This window comes from Nyctereutes procyonoides, unplaced genomic scaffold, assembly GCF_905146905.1.
Source record: "Nyctereutes procyonoides isolate TBG_1078 unplaced genomic scaffold, NYPRO_anot_genome, whole genome shotgun sequence".
Taxonomy (NCBI): domain Eukaryota; kingdom Metazoa; phylum Chordata; class Mammalia; order Carnivora; family Canidae; genus Nyctereutes; species Nyctereutes procyonoides.
In genome coordinates this window covers 74,955,925-74,974,838 of record NW_026575140.1, presented here as the reverse complement: position 1 = coordinate 74,974,838, position 18,914 = coordinate 74,955,925, and the positions used below count along the sequence as shown (strand labels likewise).

The 18,914-nt window shown below is 39.1% G+C and overlaps 1 protein-coding gene across 1 annotated transcript in view; it reads right to left on the bottom strand.

The window, feature by feature from the left end:
• Positions 1-18,914, bottom strand: part of CBL (Cbl proto-oncogene) — an 81,060-nt gene that overhangs the window by 50,117 nt on the left and 12,029 nt on the right. The window contains exon 2 of the mRNA XM_055305807.1: positions 9,993-10,240. Coding sequence (XP_055161782.1) covers positions 9,993-10,240 — 248 coding nt within the window. The remainder of the gene's footprint in view (positions 1-9,992; positions 10,241-18,914) is intronic.

The window sequence follows — 18,914 nt, the reverse complement described above, 5'->3', positions numbered from 1 at the left end:
AATCATACCACTGAGTATTTTTGTGTTCAAAGACATGCCTATTAAAAAAAATTATATTAACTTCTCCGAGTCTATGTGGCTTAATATCTAATATTTGAAGTGTGGCCTTCAAGGGCTTATTTCTGTAATAAGGAATGGATTTTAGTTACCATTCCTTCACATTCAAAGAAAACCAGGGCACCTGGGTGGCTCAGTGGTTGAGCGTCTGCCTTTGACTCAGGTGGTGATCCCGGGGTCCTGGGATCGAGTTCTACATTGGGGTCCCCACAGGGAGCCTGCTTCTCCTGCCTAGGTCTCTGCCTCTCTGTGTGTCTCTCATGAACAAATAAATAAATCTTCAAAAAAGAATAATAATAATTAATAAACATTTGGGAGACTAGCTTTAAAAAAAAGAGGCTCTGGCACTTAACTAGCTACATGTACTTGGGTAACTTATTCTAACTCTTAGTAATTCAAAAATGCCTCTTCAGGTCCTCTGCCCATTTTTTAGTCAGATTATTTGTATTTCTGGTATTGAGTTTTAGGAATTCTTTATATATTTTGATTACTGACCCCATATTGGACAGATCACTCACAGATATTTTCTCCCATTCAGCGGGTTGCCTTTTTGTTTTGTTGATGGTTTTCTTCAATGTCCAAAAGCTTTTTAATTTGATATCATCTCAACTGTTTATTTTTGCTTTTGTTCCTCTTGCCTGAGAAGACCAATCCAGAAAAATATTGCTAAGGCTGATAACCAAGAGTTTACTGCCTACATTTTCCTTTTTTTTTTCTTTTTTAAAGATTTATTTGAGGGGTACCTGGGTGGCTCAGTGCATTAAGCATCTGCCTTTGGCTCAGGTCATGATCACAGGGTCCTGAGACTGAGTCCCCGGTTAGGCTCCCTCCTCAACAGGGAGCCTGCTTCTCCCTCTTCCTCTCCTGCTCCCCCTGCTTGTGCTCTTAGTCAAGTGAATAAATAAAATCTTTAAAAAAAAGAAAAGATTTGAGAGAGAGCACACATGCTGGGGGGAGAATGGGGGGGGGAGGGAAAGAGTCTCAAGGAGACTCCATACTGAGTGTGGAACCCTACATGGGGTTTGATCCCATCACCCTGAGATCACAACCTGAGCTAAAACCAAGAGTCAAATGCATCATCCAGACACCCCTAGATTTTCTTTTAGGAGTTTTATACTTAAATCCAAATTCCTTTGCACTTCTTTTTGATAAATTTCTAAAAATGGAACTACTGAGCAAGATTCTGAATCTTTCTATATAAACCAGTCCCCAGAAGCTAAATCAATTTCATTCCTATCACAACCAGGTAAAGGAGTACTCATTTTCTTGCACCCTCCCTTTGAAACACTAATTATAAACTGATCTTCCATTTTTTGCCAATCTTTTAGGTCAAAAAAAAAATTATCTTAGGACTAACATTAGGACTGTTCAACTTTCATATTTGCCCTTTTTTTCTTTTGTGAACTAATCATTTCCTGTGTCAATGTTCTATTTAGAAAGAGAGTTTTTTTGTTTTTTAAATTTTCTTTCTAGCCTCTCTTCTTTCTTGCTCAGTCTCCACTGCCGACTCCTCTCCCCTTAGATGATTCTATCCACTCTTGGCTTTAAATATTATTCCAAAACCCACCAAATTTCTAACTACTCCATACCTCTCCCTCTGAATTCTGAAGCCTACTACAGCCATTTGCTTACTTATCACCTTAGATGGCTTATAAAAATATCTCCAATGTAAATAGGTCCAAAATGGAACTCTTAATCCTCCTAACTCTCGATTTAGCTCTCCCCACGTCTATACTCCAAAGTCCTCATTTTAATAAATGCTGCTGCCACTGGCAGAGTTCATGATAGAGACCTAGAAGTCATCCTTGATCCTTCCCTGTCATCTTTTCCTGTCCTCCTCTTGTCCAATTCACCAACAATTATTTTTTATTCTAGCTCCACTCTGTCCACTTTTCTTCCTTTCAGCCTTTCCCCTAGATCAGGCAACTCTCACCTCCCATTTGGCTTGACAGCAACAACCCTGTAACCTATCCCTGTACTCCCATCACTGTTACCCCCACAAGCCTAATATATTTCCCATAGAGCAGCCAACACTATCATAAGGTAACTACCAGATCAGGTCCTTCCCCTCTTTCTATACCTTTCTGTGGCTTCCCATTTACACCATCTAATCCCATTGCTCAAACCAGAAACCTAGCCAATCAATTAACAAGTCGTGTTATGCCATTTTTTAAAGATTTTATTTACCTACTTATTTAGAGAGCCAGAACATGCACACATGCACATGAGCAGGGGAGGACCAGAGGAAGAGTGAGAGAGAGAGAATCCCAAGCAGACTCCGCGCTGAGTGCAGAGCCCAACGTGGAGCTCAATCCCTCAACCCTGAGATTATGACCTGAGACAAAAATCAAGAAGCTTAACCAAGTGAGCCACCCAAGTGCTCCTTGCTAACCTTAGAACATTCCAAGTACTGTCTACTTCTTGCCATTTCTACCATCACCACTTTGGTTCAAGCTGTCATCATCTCTCTAGAACCAAAAGGGGGTGCTGCCCCTTTCTCAATCATTAGAAAAAGTATTCCTAATCTAATTGAGAATCTTCTCTAACCAAGCCCAAACTTTAATAAAAAAATAAATAAAAAGTATTTAAGAGAGAAAGAGAGTGAGTATGGGGGGAAGGGCAAAAGGAGAGGGAAAGAAACTTGAGCAGACTTGTGCTGAGCATGGACCCCAAAGTGGGGCTCAATGTCACGACCTGAGATGAAACCAAGAGTCAGATGCTTAACTGACTGTGCCACCAAGCACCCCAAGGCTTAACTTCTCCACACGAAGATCTAAGCTGCTATTACCTACTAGTAAGATTTAGCACACTAACTGAAAACCTGTTTTCAGGACACTACAGAAAGCATACAGGAGCACAAACACTTCTGTCTAGTTTGTGCAACACCACTGTTCCACTAGAGAAACACTTAAAACCTTAAAAGCTAAAACCCTAAGGCTACAAGCCTCATAAGAAAAGGGACTAGTTGATACTCCTCAGTGTGCCATCATCACTGCTCCTAGAGCAGGGCCTACCACCAAGAAAGTACTCAATACTAACTTTTTCTTTAATGAATGGTTAGAACATGAGCTTTTAGTTAGTTCTGAATTATTCCCAGCTGACTACAGTAAAACCAAATCTTAATCATTTCAGTTTATGACTAAAAAGGCAGTAGAGTTACAATAAAAAAGTTTAATCTTACTTCCAAAATACATACAATAGAACAGAAATGTTTTAAAATGAACTGCACTGCATAATCCCATTCAGCTTCGACTGTAACATCCTGTGCAAGAAGGAAACCAGGTGCAAAAGCCAGGGTTACAGATCAAAGGCCCGAAAGCAGCTTATACTTTTTGCTTAACTCATTTTTTATAAAGTCTAAGAGAAATAAGGGCAAGCTTATCTAAGAAGTTACTTTACCTAATATCCTCTCTAAAATAAAGACAGGAAGCAACCATATTACATACTGATAGATATGCAGAGCAGAGCAGACTTAGGGGTTATCAGGTCTTCAACATCAACAAATTCCCTTGTGCACACAGCTGTAGGGGAACAAGTGAAGTGCATTCTCCAAGCCACAGCAAGTTTGTCTAGAGGGGACACCTGGCCCATGCTGGGCTAATTGCAGCATTTACCTTTTTCTTTCGAGTTGACTGGTACAAGGATAATCAACATATCTACAGCAAGCTAAAGTCAAAAGTAGAACTAAGAACCAAATGTTCTGTTACGGTGGAAACCCATAAGATGTAAATGTTGGATGTAGCAGAGGTCAGTGTTCCTGCAAATCAGACATCTCTCTGCATCAAGAGAATGCAGAGAGCATTTCCAACCCTGGTTTCGGTTACTCTTGAGACCTATCTGCATCCTTGCCCTTGATGCAATCTAACATACTTTTCCTAGAATTTTTCAAGTCCACAAATTTTTCTCTCCCAAGAAGCAAAACCAAGAATGAATAAATATGGGCATAAAAGGCCCATGATACCCCTTTCATGATAAAAAATACTAAGGAATGGAAGGAAACCTTAACCTGATAAAGGACATCTATGAAAATCCCGCAGCTAACATCACACTCAACGGTGAAAGACTGAAAGCTTTCCTCCTCATATCAAGAATAAGACAAGGCTCTCTGCTCTTACCACTTTTTTTTTTTTTGCTCTTACCACTTCTATTCAACATAAATTCTATCCAACGTGAAGTTCTAAACACCACAACTAGACAAGAAAAAAATTAAATAAAAGGCACCCATAAAGGGGAAGTAGCAAAACTTTCTCTATTTGCAAATGACATAATCTTGTTTGTAGAAAATCCTAAGGAATCCACTAAGAAACTACTAGAATCAATAAATGAGTCCTGCACAGTTACAGGATACAAAATCAATATACAAAAATCAATCGTGTTCTATATACCAGTAATAAACTATTCAAAAATGAAATTAGGAAAACAATTCCATTTACAATAGCATCAGAAAGAATAAAATATTTAGGAATAAAATTTTTTAAGATTGATGTATTTTATTTTTTTTAAAGATTTTTAAAAGAGGGATCCCTGGGTGGCGCAGCGGTTTGGTGCCTGCCTTTGGCCCAGGGCGCGATCCTGGAGACCCGGGATCGAATCCCACGTCGGGCTCCCGGTGCATGGAGCCTGCTTCTCCCTCTGCCTGTGTCTCTGCCTCTCTCTCTCTCTGTGACTATCATAACTAAATTAAAAAATTTAAAAAAAATTTTAAAAAAAAAGATTTTTAAAAGTTATTTGAGAGAGCACATACACTCACAGCGGGTAGGGAGATGGAGAGAATCCTCAACTAGATCCCCTATTGAGTGCAAAGTCCAATGCAGGGCTCAATCCCAGAACTAGATGAAACCAAGAGTTGGCCACTTAATCAACTAAGGCACACCTACCTAGGAATAAATTAATAAATTTATTATGTATAATAAATTTAACCAAGGAGGTGAAAAACTTGTACACTAAAAACTACAAAACACTGCTGAAAGACATTTAAAAAGACCTAAACAAATGGAAAAACATCCCATGTTCATAGATCGAAAGACTCGGTATTAAGACAGCAATACTTCCCAAACAGATCTACCAGTCTAATGCAATTCCTATGAAGAAAACTACAGCCACCCTTTAGCAGAAATTGATGAGCTGATCCTAAAACTCAGAGAGGATCTAAAAGGACATCAAATAGCCAAAACCATCTTGAAAAAGAAGAACAAAGTTGGAGGACTCACACTTCCTGATTCTAAAGCTTTACTACAAAAGCTACAGTAATCAAGATGGTGTGGGTACCGGTCTAAGGATAGATACATAACCAATAGAAAGAAGAGACAGAAGCCAGAAATAAACCTTCATACATATGGCAAACTGACTTTTGACAAGGGCATCAAGCCAATTCAATGGAGAAAAAATGTTCTTTCTAATAAATAATGCTGGCACTAAAGGACACCCATATGCAAAGGGACCCTTACCTTTGACCACATACAAAAATGAAATCAAAATGAGCACAGGCATAATCTTCATGACATTGGATTAAAGCAGTGGTTTCCTACCCATGTATCAAAAGCACAAGTAACCAAATAAAAAATAATGGACCTCATCGAAATTAAAATTGTGCTTCAAATGACACTAAAAAAAAAGTGAAAAGACAACCCACAGATTGGGAATAAAATTTTGTAAATCACGTATCTAATAAAGGTCTAGTATCCAGAATCATGTAAAGAACTCTTACAACTCAACAATAAAAAGAAGAATAGTCCCAAATGGGCAAGGATTTGAACAGACATTCCTCCAAAGAAGATATACAAATGGCAATACATGAAAAAAATGCTCACATTATTACTCATTAGGGAAATGCAAATCAAAACCACAATAATAGCCACTTCATACCCAGTAGGATGGTCGTAAAAATCGAAAACAAAAACAAAAAAATAACAAGTGTTGGTGAGAAACTGGAACCCTCCTCATACACTGGAGGAATGTAAAATGCTACTGTGGTAAACAATCTAATGGTTCCTCAAAAAGTTAAACATAGAATTACCATATGACTCAGCAATTCCATTCCCAGGTATTTACCGAAAGAACTGAAAACATACAGCCACACAAAAACTTGTACACAGATGTTCACAGCAGCATTATTCATTATATCAAGTGGAAACAACCCAAACGTCCGTAATCAAAATGCAGTACATATCCATGCAATCAAATATTACCTGGCCATTAAAAAGGAATGAAGTAGTACTGACCCACACTCTAACATGAATGAGTTGTGAAAACATGCGCTAGGAAAGCCAGACAAAAAAGCCCACACATTATGAGTCCACTTAGGTGAAGCATCTAAAACAGGCAAATCTTCAGAGATAGAAAGTAGTTATTTGTGACTGCCAGGGGCGGGGGGGGGGGGGCAGGAGTGGGGAATGAGCAGTGACTGCTAATGAGTGTGGAGTTTCTTGTTGAGATGATGGAAACATTCTCAAATTAGATAGTGGGGATGGTTACATGACTTTGTGAACATACCAAAAACCACCGAATTACATTCTGTAAAAGGGTAATTACATTCTGTAAAAGTGAGAATTTTATGATATGTTAATATCTTAATTTAAAAGAACTGATTAGGAAAAAAAGTATTTAAGGAACTGAAATACAGATCTCAAAGGTCATACAGTAAAGCCATACATTTTCCTTTGTAAAAATAAATCTGAATCTCAACTGAAATTTATTTATTCTCACTTTACATACACCTTGTACCAACCTAGCTGTATGGATTTAAAGTGTATTAAAAACTTCATATTATGGGGAATAAAACTGATACAAATATACCGACAGGTTAAAAAAATGCAAAAGAACTTGAAAGCAATAGTGTGAGGTTACTTAATAGGGGCAAATTGGTCTATGTATGTACTTCATTATGGTCTGACAGTATCATTAATACACAGCTTGATTTAATAACCTATTAGTCTATAGTAAAGAAAATGAGGATTATGATTAAAATCAGAGCTAACCCACTTACCACTTTCACTGTGCTGATCACTATTCTAAGTACTGAACATTTACTCACTCACTAACTCCCAACAACCAGCAACCCTACAAAGAAAGTACTACTACTATCTCATTTTATAGATGAAGGAACTGAGGGATCACAGAGCTAAGTAACAAAATTAAGGTTCAAATGCAGGCTTCAGGAGTGTCTGGGTGGCTCAGTAGGTTAAGCATCTGCCTTTGGCTCACATCATAATCCCAAGGTCCTAGGACTGAGCCCCACACTGCATCAAGCTCCCCACTCAGTGGGGGAGGGGGGAGAGTCTGCTTCTCCCTTGCCCTCTGCCCCTCTCTGCTTCTGTTCTCGCTTAAATAAATAAATAAGTAAGTAAGTAAGTAAGTAAGTAAGTAAGTAAGTAAAATCTCAAATGCAGGCTTCAGAGTCCATCCTCTTAACCAGTACACCATACTGCCTGCCTCTCAGGGATGAACAGTTCATTGTTTAAAAAAAAAAAAAAAAAAGTTGGAACAATGTTCAGTATGCTCTAAGACTGGAAAATCTACAATTTTTATTTCACTATAAAAGTGCTCTTTAAAAAAAAAATTGTTCTATGGCAGCATATATCTACATGAGAATGTCTAGAGGTAAAAGAACACTTACGTCCTTTTTTTTAAAATTTTTTTAAATTTTTATTTATTTATGATAGTCACACACACACACAGAGAGAGAGAGAGGCAGAGACACAGGCAGAGGGAGAAGCAGGCTCCATGCACCGGGAGCCCGACGTGGGATTTGATCCCGGGTCTCCAGGACCGCGCCCTGGGCCAAAGGCAGGCGCCAAACCACTGCACCACCCAGGGATCCCCGAACACTTACATCCTGACTCTAACCTGTCCTCACAGTTCACTTGTCTTCCCCACAACTCTAGCCAAACCAGACTGCTCATGTTCCTTAAACATACACAGCCTGCATTTTCATGCTCGTGTGTTAAGTCTTGTTTTCACTTCTCTGATTAGAAGGGCAAGTAGAAATTTTCTAAAACCCAGCTCACCTAACACTCCCTCTGTGCCACATGCCCTGATGCCACTAGATAAACCTATGTTCACACAGCATTTTATACGTATCTCTATTAAAGCATGTATCCCAGCATATAAGTCCTTTTCATCTCCTACAATTAGAACCTAGTTTGCTGTAGATGCTACATTAAATTTTAAAATTAAATAAAGTAATATTATTTTTTTTAAAACTCAGCAATACAATACCACCAGGTAGCTATGGTCCATAGTCAGAGTTTTATCTCAACAAAAATCATAAAATCTAAATATTTATTTTTTTTTTTTTTAAATTTTTTTTTTTTATTTATTTATGATAGTCACACAGAGAGAGAGAGAGAGGCAGAGACACAGGCAGAGGGAGAAGCAGGCTCCGGAAGCCCGACGTGGGATTCGATCCCGGGTCTCCAGGATCGCGCCCTGGGCCAAAGGCAGGCGCTAAACCGCTGCGCCATCCAGGGTTCCCAAATCTAAATATTTAAAAGAAATACAGGGGGATCCCTGGATGGCTCAGCGGTTTAGCGCCTGCCTTTGGCCCAGGGCGCGATCCTGCAGTCCCGGGATCGAGTCCCACGTCGGGCTCCCGGCGCGGAGCCTGTTTCTCCCTCCTCCTGTGTGTGTCTCTGCCTCTCTCTATGTCTATCATAAATAAATAAATCTTTAAAAAAAAAAAAAAAAGAAATACAGTTCATTTTCATATAAACTAGAAATTGAAAGGTTCCTACAGATTTAGTCACCAGAAATCTTTTTAATGAGAAAAGACTGATAATCTAGACCAAACGTGAGCAATCTGTCAGAGTAAAGGTGATATGAATGACGTGAGTAAAGTTTTAACTGAGACATGAGGGTTTCCAGAATCTAAGCCAAAAGAATCAAAGTAGTAGTAGGCAGGCTACAAGGATACCATTTAGTAAGTTACTGCTTGAGTAACACATGCTAACTTAATGCCCTCAGAAATTACTGTCCTTCCTAATGCATGTCACTCCTTGAGAGTAATTTACTACCTACAAAGTTCTAATGTGAATTCACATTATTTATCCTAGATGAGTTAATATTTCTAATTGGACAAACCAAATACAACCATACCTACCATCAACCCATTTCCTCCCGAGCACATAATTAACAAACTAGTGATACATGGGATACCCAATATAGTAACAAGTATAAAAGAATACATAAAGGTCCCTCAAATATTTATCAATAGTTATTCTATTGGAAAAGTTAACTGTAAAATAAATGTGATTTCACTTTGATTAAAAACAAAAAAAGTTGTCTAACTATTGACTTTTCTACTTATTGTCCCATACTTGTAACTTGCCTAATAAATCTGGCACAATCTGCCCTCTTATTATTTACTCCCAATCTCAACTTAACCTCAACCTTCTTGCAAACTCCCACCTATCCTCAAACTTTCATGATTTGGGGTCTCTAAAAGACCTACTGCCAGGGGATCCCTGGGTGGCTCAGCGGTTTAGTGCCTGCCTTCGGCCCAGGGCGTGATCCTAGAGTCCTGGGATCGAGTCCCACGTCAGGCTCCCTGCATGGAACCTGCTTTGCCCTCTGCCTGTGTCTCTGCCTCTCTCTCATTCTCTCTCTCTCTCTCTCTCTCTCTGAATAAGTAAATAAAATCTTTTTTTTTTTTTTTTAAATAAAATCTTAAAAAGAAAAAAGACCTACTGCCTCCAACTCTTCTTCAGGACTAAAAGTCACTGACTTCTCAGAGGTAAACAAATCTATCAATCCATCAAAGATAGGGTGGTTTAATATCCTCCAAGGCAACGTTTTATATACAACGCATCTTTCAATCAAATGTCAACTTTGCATTCTCGTTGACCTAAAATTTAAAACTGATTTAGCTATAGTTCTGTGTGTTACCCATTTAGGCGGTCACAGACCTGAATAAGTATTTGTGTAGTATTTGCCATTACCTAAGCTGAGAATTCTCCTCATACATTCTTTCTTTCCCCTCCTTGAAGAGGCTTATGGTCTGCTTAGTTTTCTTCATCAAATTCTCCATGAACACCCTAAAATACTCATTTTCTCCAAGTGTCTCCATCTTCCCCTCATATCTTGACAAGATAGTGCGGAGATGCTGGTAGGTATCTGGCAGCAGGTCTAAGATATAAGGTGGGCTATTCTTTAGCGCCAGCTTTGGGTTCTGACACAACCGCACCACCTGCAACAAATGGAAAAGAAGGGCTATTACTTGGAGGATCTTAAGGACAATTTCCTTTTTCAAGTTTTTAAAAAAAAGAAAGTTGTAAAATATGTGCTGTTGCAGAAATGTAAAAAAAAAAAATGCATAAGACCATAAGAAATGATCCATAACACCCCTGCCCACGGGCAATTATTTTACATTTTTAGTGGTTCCCCTAAAAGGGTGGGCTCTTAAAACCATACAAGAGACTAATGGTCCAGATATTACATAGCAGACTACGGGGCCCTTGGCTGGCTCAGTCAGGGAAGTGTGTGTGACTCTTGATTTAGGGGTTGTTGAGTTTGAGCCCCATGGTGAGTTTAGAGAGGACTTAAAAATAAATCTTAAAAAAAAAAAGAAAAAAGAAAAGAAAAATTATGTAGCAGACTAAACATTGCAGGTGGAAGGAGACATCACACTAACGCCTAAGTAGTACTAGATGGGGGCACCTGGGTGGCTCAGTCAGCTAAGCGTCTGCCTTCTGCCTTGGGCTCAACCCTGGGGTCCTAAAATCAAGGAGTCTGCTTCTCCCTCTCCCTGCCCCCCACTTTTGCACTCTCTTTCTCTCTCTCTCTCTCTCTCTAATAGAGAAACAAAATCTTTAAACAAATAAAAAGAAGTGCTAGATGAATTAGGACTAGCTTTTAAATGCTTGGCTCACCCCAAACACAATACAGAAAATTCCCAAGGACAGAAATAAAGAACACGGCTGCCGTGGGTAGTGATGTAGAGGCCAAAGTCCTTAACAGCCACTAGGGTCTGGGAGCAAAATGGCCCTGAACTCAGTGAACCATGTAGCTCAACTGAGACATCATTCCTTGCCATATAAATGACCTCTAGCCCCACACTAGGTGTAGAGGTTGCTTAAAAACAAAACAAAGTCCTCCAGAATTTGCATGATAATTCTTTTTCCCATCTTTTACTTTCAACTTCTCTGAGTTATGTTTTATGTAGCTTTCTTTTAAAGAACACGTAGCTGTATTTTTTTTTACATAGCTGTATTTTTAAACCCACTATAACAATCTTTGTTTTTTAACTAGCAAGTTTAGTACATTTTATATTTGTTTTAATGACTGATAAATTTGTACTTATTCCTATCATCTTTTTTTGTACTATATATGTGGATTTTTCGGTGTCTGGGAAGGATAAATTAGCAGGAGAGAAAAGTCTAGAAACGGACCCACATGATATAGACCCTTCATTTATCACGAAGAAGTGGTCTTTTCCAAAAACAGTAGTGGAACAATTGGGTATCCATACAGAAAAAAAAAATAAAAATCAAACTAACCCCCTCACCTTACAACATACCAAAATAAAACAAAACAGACATAACAAAACCACACACACACACACACACACACACACACACACACACAAACGCCAAAAAGTAGACCTTGGGTTATAGACCTAAATGTGAAAGGCAGATCTATAAAGCTTTAATATAAAAAGAAGTATCTTCACAAAAGAGAAAACTTTCTTAAACAGGACTATAAAAAGCATTAACCACATATACAAAAAGTTAATTAAAATTCTACTTTATCGGGCAGCCCGGGTGGCTTAGCGGTTTAGTGCTGCCTTCCACCCAGTTGTGATCCTGGAGACCCAGGATCGAGTCCCACGTCGGGCTCCCTGCATGGAGCCTGCTTGTGTCTCTGCCTCTCCCTCTCTCTCACTCTGTGTCTCTCATGAATACATAAATAAATCTTAAAAAAAAATTATACTTTGTAAGTAAGAACTCCTGTTTATACCTTATAAAGAGTAAAAACACATGAACAGAACCAAAGAATGTATCTGTAATACATATATATCCAAATGTATATATCCAGAATATACAGGAATACTTCAAGATATCCCAGGTTTGATTCCAGACCACCGTAATAAAGCACATATCTCAATCAAGTGAATCAAATTAGTATTTTGGTTTCCCAGTACATATAAAAGTTATATTTATACTATACTATAGTCTATTAAGTATAAAATAGTATTAGGTCTTTAAAAACGAACATACCTGAATTAAAAAATACTTTACTACTAAAAAATGCTAAGCATCACCTAAGCTTTTAGTGAGCTGTAACCTGTTTGTGGTGGGGGGTCCTGCCTCAATGTTTAGTGGCTGCTGACTAATTAGAGGTAGATGCTAAAGGCTGGGGTGGCTGTGGCAGTTTCTTAAAATAAGTCAAGAGTGAAGTCTACTGCCTCGACTGTTCCTTTCATAAATGAGTTCTCTATAGCATGTGATGCTATGTGATAGCATTATACTCATAGTAGTAATTTTTTCAAAACCTTTCAATCCTCTCAAACTCTGCTACAGCTTTATCAATTAAGCTTACATGATATTCTAAATCCTTTGTTGTCACTTCAACAATCTTCATAGCTCCTTCCCTGGGAGTAGATTGCATCTCAAGAAACTACTTTCTTTGCTCAACCATAAGAAGCAATTCCTCATCCATTCAAGTTTTATGATGAGACTGCAGCAATTCAGTCCCACCTTCAGGCTCAACTTCTGATTCTAATTCTCTTGCTATTTCCACCACAACTGTAGGTATTTCCTCCAGTGAAGTCTTGAACACCTCCAAAAGTCTACATAACAGCTGCAAATTCTTCCCAACCCCTGTTAATGTTATTTTGGCTTCTTCCTGTGAACCACAAATGTTCTTAATGGCATCTAGAATGGTAAATCCTTTCCAGAGGTTTTTCAGTGGACTTTGCCTAGATCCATCAGAGGTCACTATCTATGGCAATAGCCTTATAAAATCTATGTCTTAGGGCAGCCCCGATGACCCAGCGGTTTGGCACTGCCTTCGGCCCGGGGTGTGATCCTGGGGACCTGGGATCGGGTCCCACGTCGGGCTCCCTGCATGGAGCCTGCTTCTCCCTCTGCCTGTGTCTGTCATGAATAAATAAAAATAAAATCTTTAAAAAATAATAAAATAACATCTATGTCTTAAATAAGACTTGAAAATTAAAATTATTTCTCGGGTCTATGGGATGCAGAATGGACGCTGTGTTAGCAGATGTGAAAACATTCATCCCATTATACATCACCATCAGACCAGGTGCAATGTCAATAAGCAGTAATGTTTTTAAGTAAATTTTCTGAGCAGTAGGTCTCAACAGTGGGCTTAAAAGATTCAGTAAACTATGTTGTAAATGGCTCTGCTGTTTTTCAGGTTTTGTTTCATTTGCAGAGCTCAGGCAGAGTGGATTTAGCATAATCCATAATGGCCCTAGGATTTTGAAGGGTAAATGAGTACTGGCTCCAAGTTAAAGTCACCAGCTGCATGAGCTCCTAACAAGAGAGTCAGACTGAGCTTTGAAGCCAGGCATTGACTTCTCTCTAGCTATGAAAGCCCTAGATGGCATCTTCATCCAATAGAAAGCTGTTCAGTCTGTGCTGAAATATCTGTTTAGTGTAGCCACCTTCACTGACTACCTTAGCTAGATCTTCTGGATAACTTGCTGCAGCTTCTACATCAGCACCTGCTGCTCCAACTTGCACTTTTATGTTATGGAGACGGCTTCTTTCCTTAACCCCCATGAACCCACCACCAAATTTCAATATTGTTGTGTCTCAGGAAATAGGCCAAACAAGAGGGAGAGAGATGGGGAACAGCTGGTTAGTAGTCAGAACACAAAGACTATTTATCGGTTAAGTCTGCCATTTCAGGGGCACCTGGCCGGCTTAGTAGAGCATATAATTCTTAATCTTGGGGTTGTGAATTCAAGCCCCACATTGGGCATAGAGCTTACTTTTAAAAGTTCACTAGTTTTTATGGATGTGGTTTGTGGTGCCCCAAAACAATTAGAATAGTAACATCCAAGATCACTGATCAGAACAAACATGAGAAAGTGTGAAATATTGGGAGAACTTACCATTGGACACACAAAATGAGCAAATGCTGTTGGAAAAACAGAGTAGAGACTTGCTTGACACAAACCTTCTATTTGTAAAAACACTCTTCTCTGTCTTCTCCATCCTCTGCCTCTCAGTGGTTTAGTCTAGATTTTTTCCTAATTTATCTTTCACTTTACTAATTTTTTTTCCAGCTCTATCCATTAAAACCATTCACTAAGTTCTTAAAAATCAGTTGTGTTCTTCAGTTTCAGAATTTCTATTTCAAATCTGTCAAAATTATCAATTTTGTCTTCAGTTCTTCTAACATATTACCCATAGATTTTTTGAAGTCCGTGACTGATAATTCAAGCCTGTCCTGTGGGTATGTTTCTATTGTCAAGTTTTCCTCTTGTTTTCCAGTTGCATTTTATCTTTTCATATGCCTGGTTATTTTTTATTGAACGCTGATATAAAAAAAAATTATAGACACAATCTGAGGCCATGGATGATGTTACTCAGAAAGAGTTTACTTTTGCTTCTGGCAAGCAGATAACATAGGGACATCAGGAATCTATATTATCTTAATCTGATCCAGAACTAAGCAGACTGAAAAGCTGGATTTCAGTCTCTGTAAAGACTAGTCTACTTCTGTTTTACCCTTACCCTACAGTTTAGGCCCTGAGGAACCCAACCCCCAAACCAAGAGTTTCCCGGGACCCTCTACCTTGACAGGCTCTAATTCCAATTTTTTGTCCTCCTTGACATCAGCCTTTTGAAAACTCCACTCAGCCTCTAAACCGTGACTTCCAAAATCAGCCATGACCTCATGAACAAGGCAGTCTCAAACATCAGGCTAACTTCTCAGAGCTTTCCTTATCTTCCAGAACTTGGACCCATAATTCCTTACTGCCTTTATAGCTCTTCAATGCCTTCTAGGTTTTCTAGCTGTCAGCAATATATTTGGTTTGAAACAACCTAACATTGTCTAACAGTGGTAGAAGCAAAATCTTAACTTTTGCTTTTTATTTCACATTTAAAAACATCTATTTCCTTGTGTCTACAAAAGCTCATTATAAGCTTGAGATGTGTTAATGATTCCATTCTATGGATATACCCTAGAATATCTTAACCACACCCCTACTCTGTTTTAACATTTATGTTGTTTTCAAATCTTTACTATTCCAAGTATCATTGTGAGGAACTTCGCAGGGCATGTTATTCTTTTACACATCAGATTATTTCCTTCAGCTGGATCCCCCAGAAGTAGAAACATTAGGTCCAGCTAGAGTAATTGCAACATTCCCATTTAATAACTAATCATCAATGATTCTTCAAATGACGAGTCAGATAATATTAAAATTTTAAAAAGCTAGGCATTTTATTCTCTGTACACTATTTCCTGAACTGTTAAAAAACAGCCCCATATATAATCCTACTAAATAAACACAAGCTGAATCAACAAAAATATGTAATATATGAATATTTCAACAGTGTTTTAGGAAGCTGCTCATCCTAACAAAGGTTTCAAGTCTAACACAGCCAAGAAAACAGACTCTTCCTCAGAAAACAACTATATTCTAAGTGCAAGAGTTAAGAATTCATACTAATATAGTCTCCAATTTATAAGTGTTGCATTTCAAAACCTCATTTGTAAGTCAGTTGTTTATAATTCAGAATTTTTACAGAATATATGTTTATAATAAAAATAATTATAATGACAGCTTCCTGATGAGGTTAGCTCATGAAGGAAGGTAGGGGAGACTGACACGAGTAAGAGATCAAGACCCAGCAAAGGCCACAAGAGATCTATAACTGGAGGTTTTTATTTTCACAGCTAATTGGACATTATATGCAGAAAGAATCAGAAGAGAAAAAGAAATTATGAGGGTCTAAGACCTGAAACCATAAAACTCCTAGAAGAAAACACAGGTGTTAAGCTCCTTAACAATGGTCTTGGTAATTTTTTAGATCTGCCTCCAAAAGGGCAAAAAAAAGGAAAATTAAATGGGACAACATCAAACTAAAGAGTTTCTCCCCAGTAAAGGAAATCGTCAACAAAATGAAAAGGCCACCTACCGAAAGGGAGAAGATATTTGCAAATTGTGTATTTGATAAGGGGGTTAACATTCAAAATGTTAAAGAACTCACAAAACTCAGTAACAAACAATCTGATTTTCATGTGAGCAATGGATCTCAACAGACATTTTTTCCAAAGACACACAGATGGCCAACAGGCATATGAAAAGATGCTCAACATCACTCATCATCAGGAAAATGCAAATTAAAACCACAATGAGATATTACCCTACATCCATCAGAATGGCTAGCATCAAAAAGACAAGAAATAAGTGGTGGCAAGGATGCAGAGAAAAGGGAACCCTCATGCATTCTTGGTGGGAATGTAAATTGATGCAGCCATATGGAAATCAGTATGGATGTTCCTAAAAAAAAATTAAAAATAGAACCATCATACAATCCAATAATTCCACTTGTGGATATTTATCTGAAGAAAATAAAACTAATTTGAAAACACATGCAACCCTATATTCACTGCAGCACTATTTACAATAGCCAACATATGGAAACAACCGAAGTGTCCATGGACCGAGGATAAAGATGCGATATGTATGTACAACAGAATACTACTCAGCCCTAAAAAGGAATGAAACCTCACCATCTGTGATAACAAAGGTGGGCCTTGAGGATATTCTGCTGTGAAATACCCAGACAGAGAAAAACAAATACTGTCTGATTTCACTTATATGTAGAATCTAATAAAACAAAGAAGCAAACAAAACAAAACTCATAGAGAACCAAATTGGTAGCTGCCACGTGAGGAGGTCAGCAAAATGGATGAGGGGAGTTAAAAAGTACAAAGTTCAGTCATGGGAATGTAATGCTTTGTGATTATAGTCAATAATACTATATTGCATACTTGAGAGTTGCTAAGAGAGTAAATCTTGAAAGTTCTCATAGAAAAAAAATTTGTGAGGACAGCTCTGTAACTTTATATGGTGACAGATGGTAACTATACTTGTAGTGATCACTCTGCAATGTATACAAATATTGAATAATTCATTATTATGCTATACACCTGAAACTAACATATAATGTTACATGTCAATAATACTTCAATAACAAAAGAAAAATGGGCTCTAGGCAGAGAATTAAAATAGAGTAACGGAGTAAAAAAAAATGCTCAACACTCCTTTAGAATAGTGAATAGGTAAAGCTTCTCTGAGGTGAATTTGGACTAAGAGTTGAAATTACAGGACGGAAGGGGATCCCTGGGTGGCTCAGCGGTTTGGCGCGGGCCATCAGTCTGGGGCGTGATCCTGGAGTCCCGGATCCAGTCCTGCATCGGGCTCCCTACATGGAGCCTTCTCCCTCTGCCTATGTCTCTGCCTCTCTGTGTCTCTCATGAATGAATGAAGGGAAGGGAAGGGAAGGGAAGGGAAGGGAAGGGAAGGGAAGGGAAGGGAAGGGAAGGCAAGGGAAGGCAAGGGAAGGCAAGGGAAGGCAAGGGAAGGCAAGGGAAGGCAAGGGAAGGCAAGGGAAGGCAAGGGAAGGCAAGGGAAGGCAAGGGAAGGCAAGGGAAGGCAAGGGAAGGCAAGGGAAGGCAAGGGAAGGCAAGGGAAGGCAAGGGAAGGCAAGGCAAGGCAAGGCAAGGCAAGGGAAGGCAAGGGAAGGCAAGGGAAGGGAAGGGAAGGCAAGGGAAGGGAAGGGAAGGGAAGGGAAGGCAAGGGAAGGCAAGGGAAGGCAAGGGAAGGCAAGGGAAGGCAAGGGAAGGGAAGGGAAGGCAAGGCAAGGGAAGGGAAGGGAAGGGAAGGGAAGGGAAGGGAAGGGAAGGGAAGGCAAGGGAAGGCAAGGGAAGGCAAGGGAAGGCAAGGGAAGGGAAGGGAAGGCAAGGGAAGGCAAGGGAAGGCAAGGGAAGGCAAGGGAAGGCAAGGGAAGGGAAGGGCAAAATTAATTAATTGATTAATTACAGGAACTAGCCATGTAGTATCACTGGAACAGAAGCCCAGATAACTAATCCAACAATCCGAAAGTGGGAATAGGTCTGGGATTTGTCTGAGGAATAAAAAGATCACTAAAACAGACTAAAGAGACTAAAACAGAGAGATCAAAGTGGAGAGAGCAAGAGAGAGATGTGGAATAGGCGGGAATTAACAAGGAGACATTACAATAAAACACAAGCTTTTAAGTTTTCTTTTTTTTTTTTTTTTAAATAATTTTTTTAAATTTTTATTTATGATAGGCACACAGTGAGAGAGAGAGAGAGGCAGAGACACAGGCAGAGGGAGAAGCAGGCTCCATGCACCGGGAGCCTGACGCGGGATTTGATCCCGGGTCTCAAGGATCGCGCCCTGGGCCAAAGGCAGGCGCCAAACCGCTGCGCCACCCAGGGATCCCTAAGTTTTCAATTAAAATGAAAAAGGAGCAAATATGAAAATATGAAAATTTTGATAAGACTACATCAACCAACTACATCAAATGTTCCATTTCAGTCATTTACCTTCACTAAATTTCTTAACCTCTGAGCCTCAGCTCTTCTAATTGGCAAAAACAGAAAATACCTACCTCACAGTAAACACTTACAAAAGGCCTGCACAACTTCCAATAAAGTGGGTACTCAAGATGTGTTAGTTCTGCTCCCCACTGCCATTCACCTTGACCAGGCTTATCTTCAGGTAGGCAGGAATTACATATTGAAGATCAAGTGGTAGACCACACATCCTTTTGAGGACTCCCAGAAACTGGTACCATAATTCCTACCATCCTGGTTCATGACACTGCTACCTTCCCAATCCTGCATGG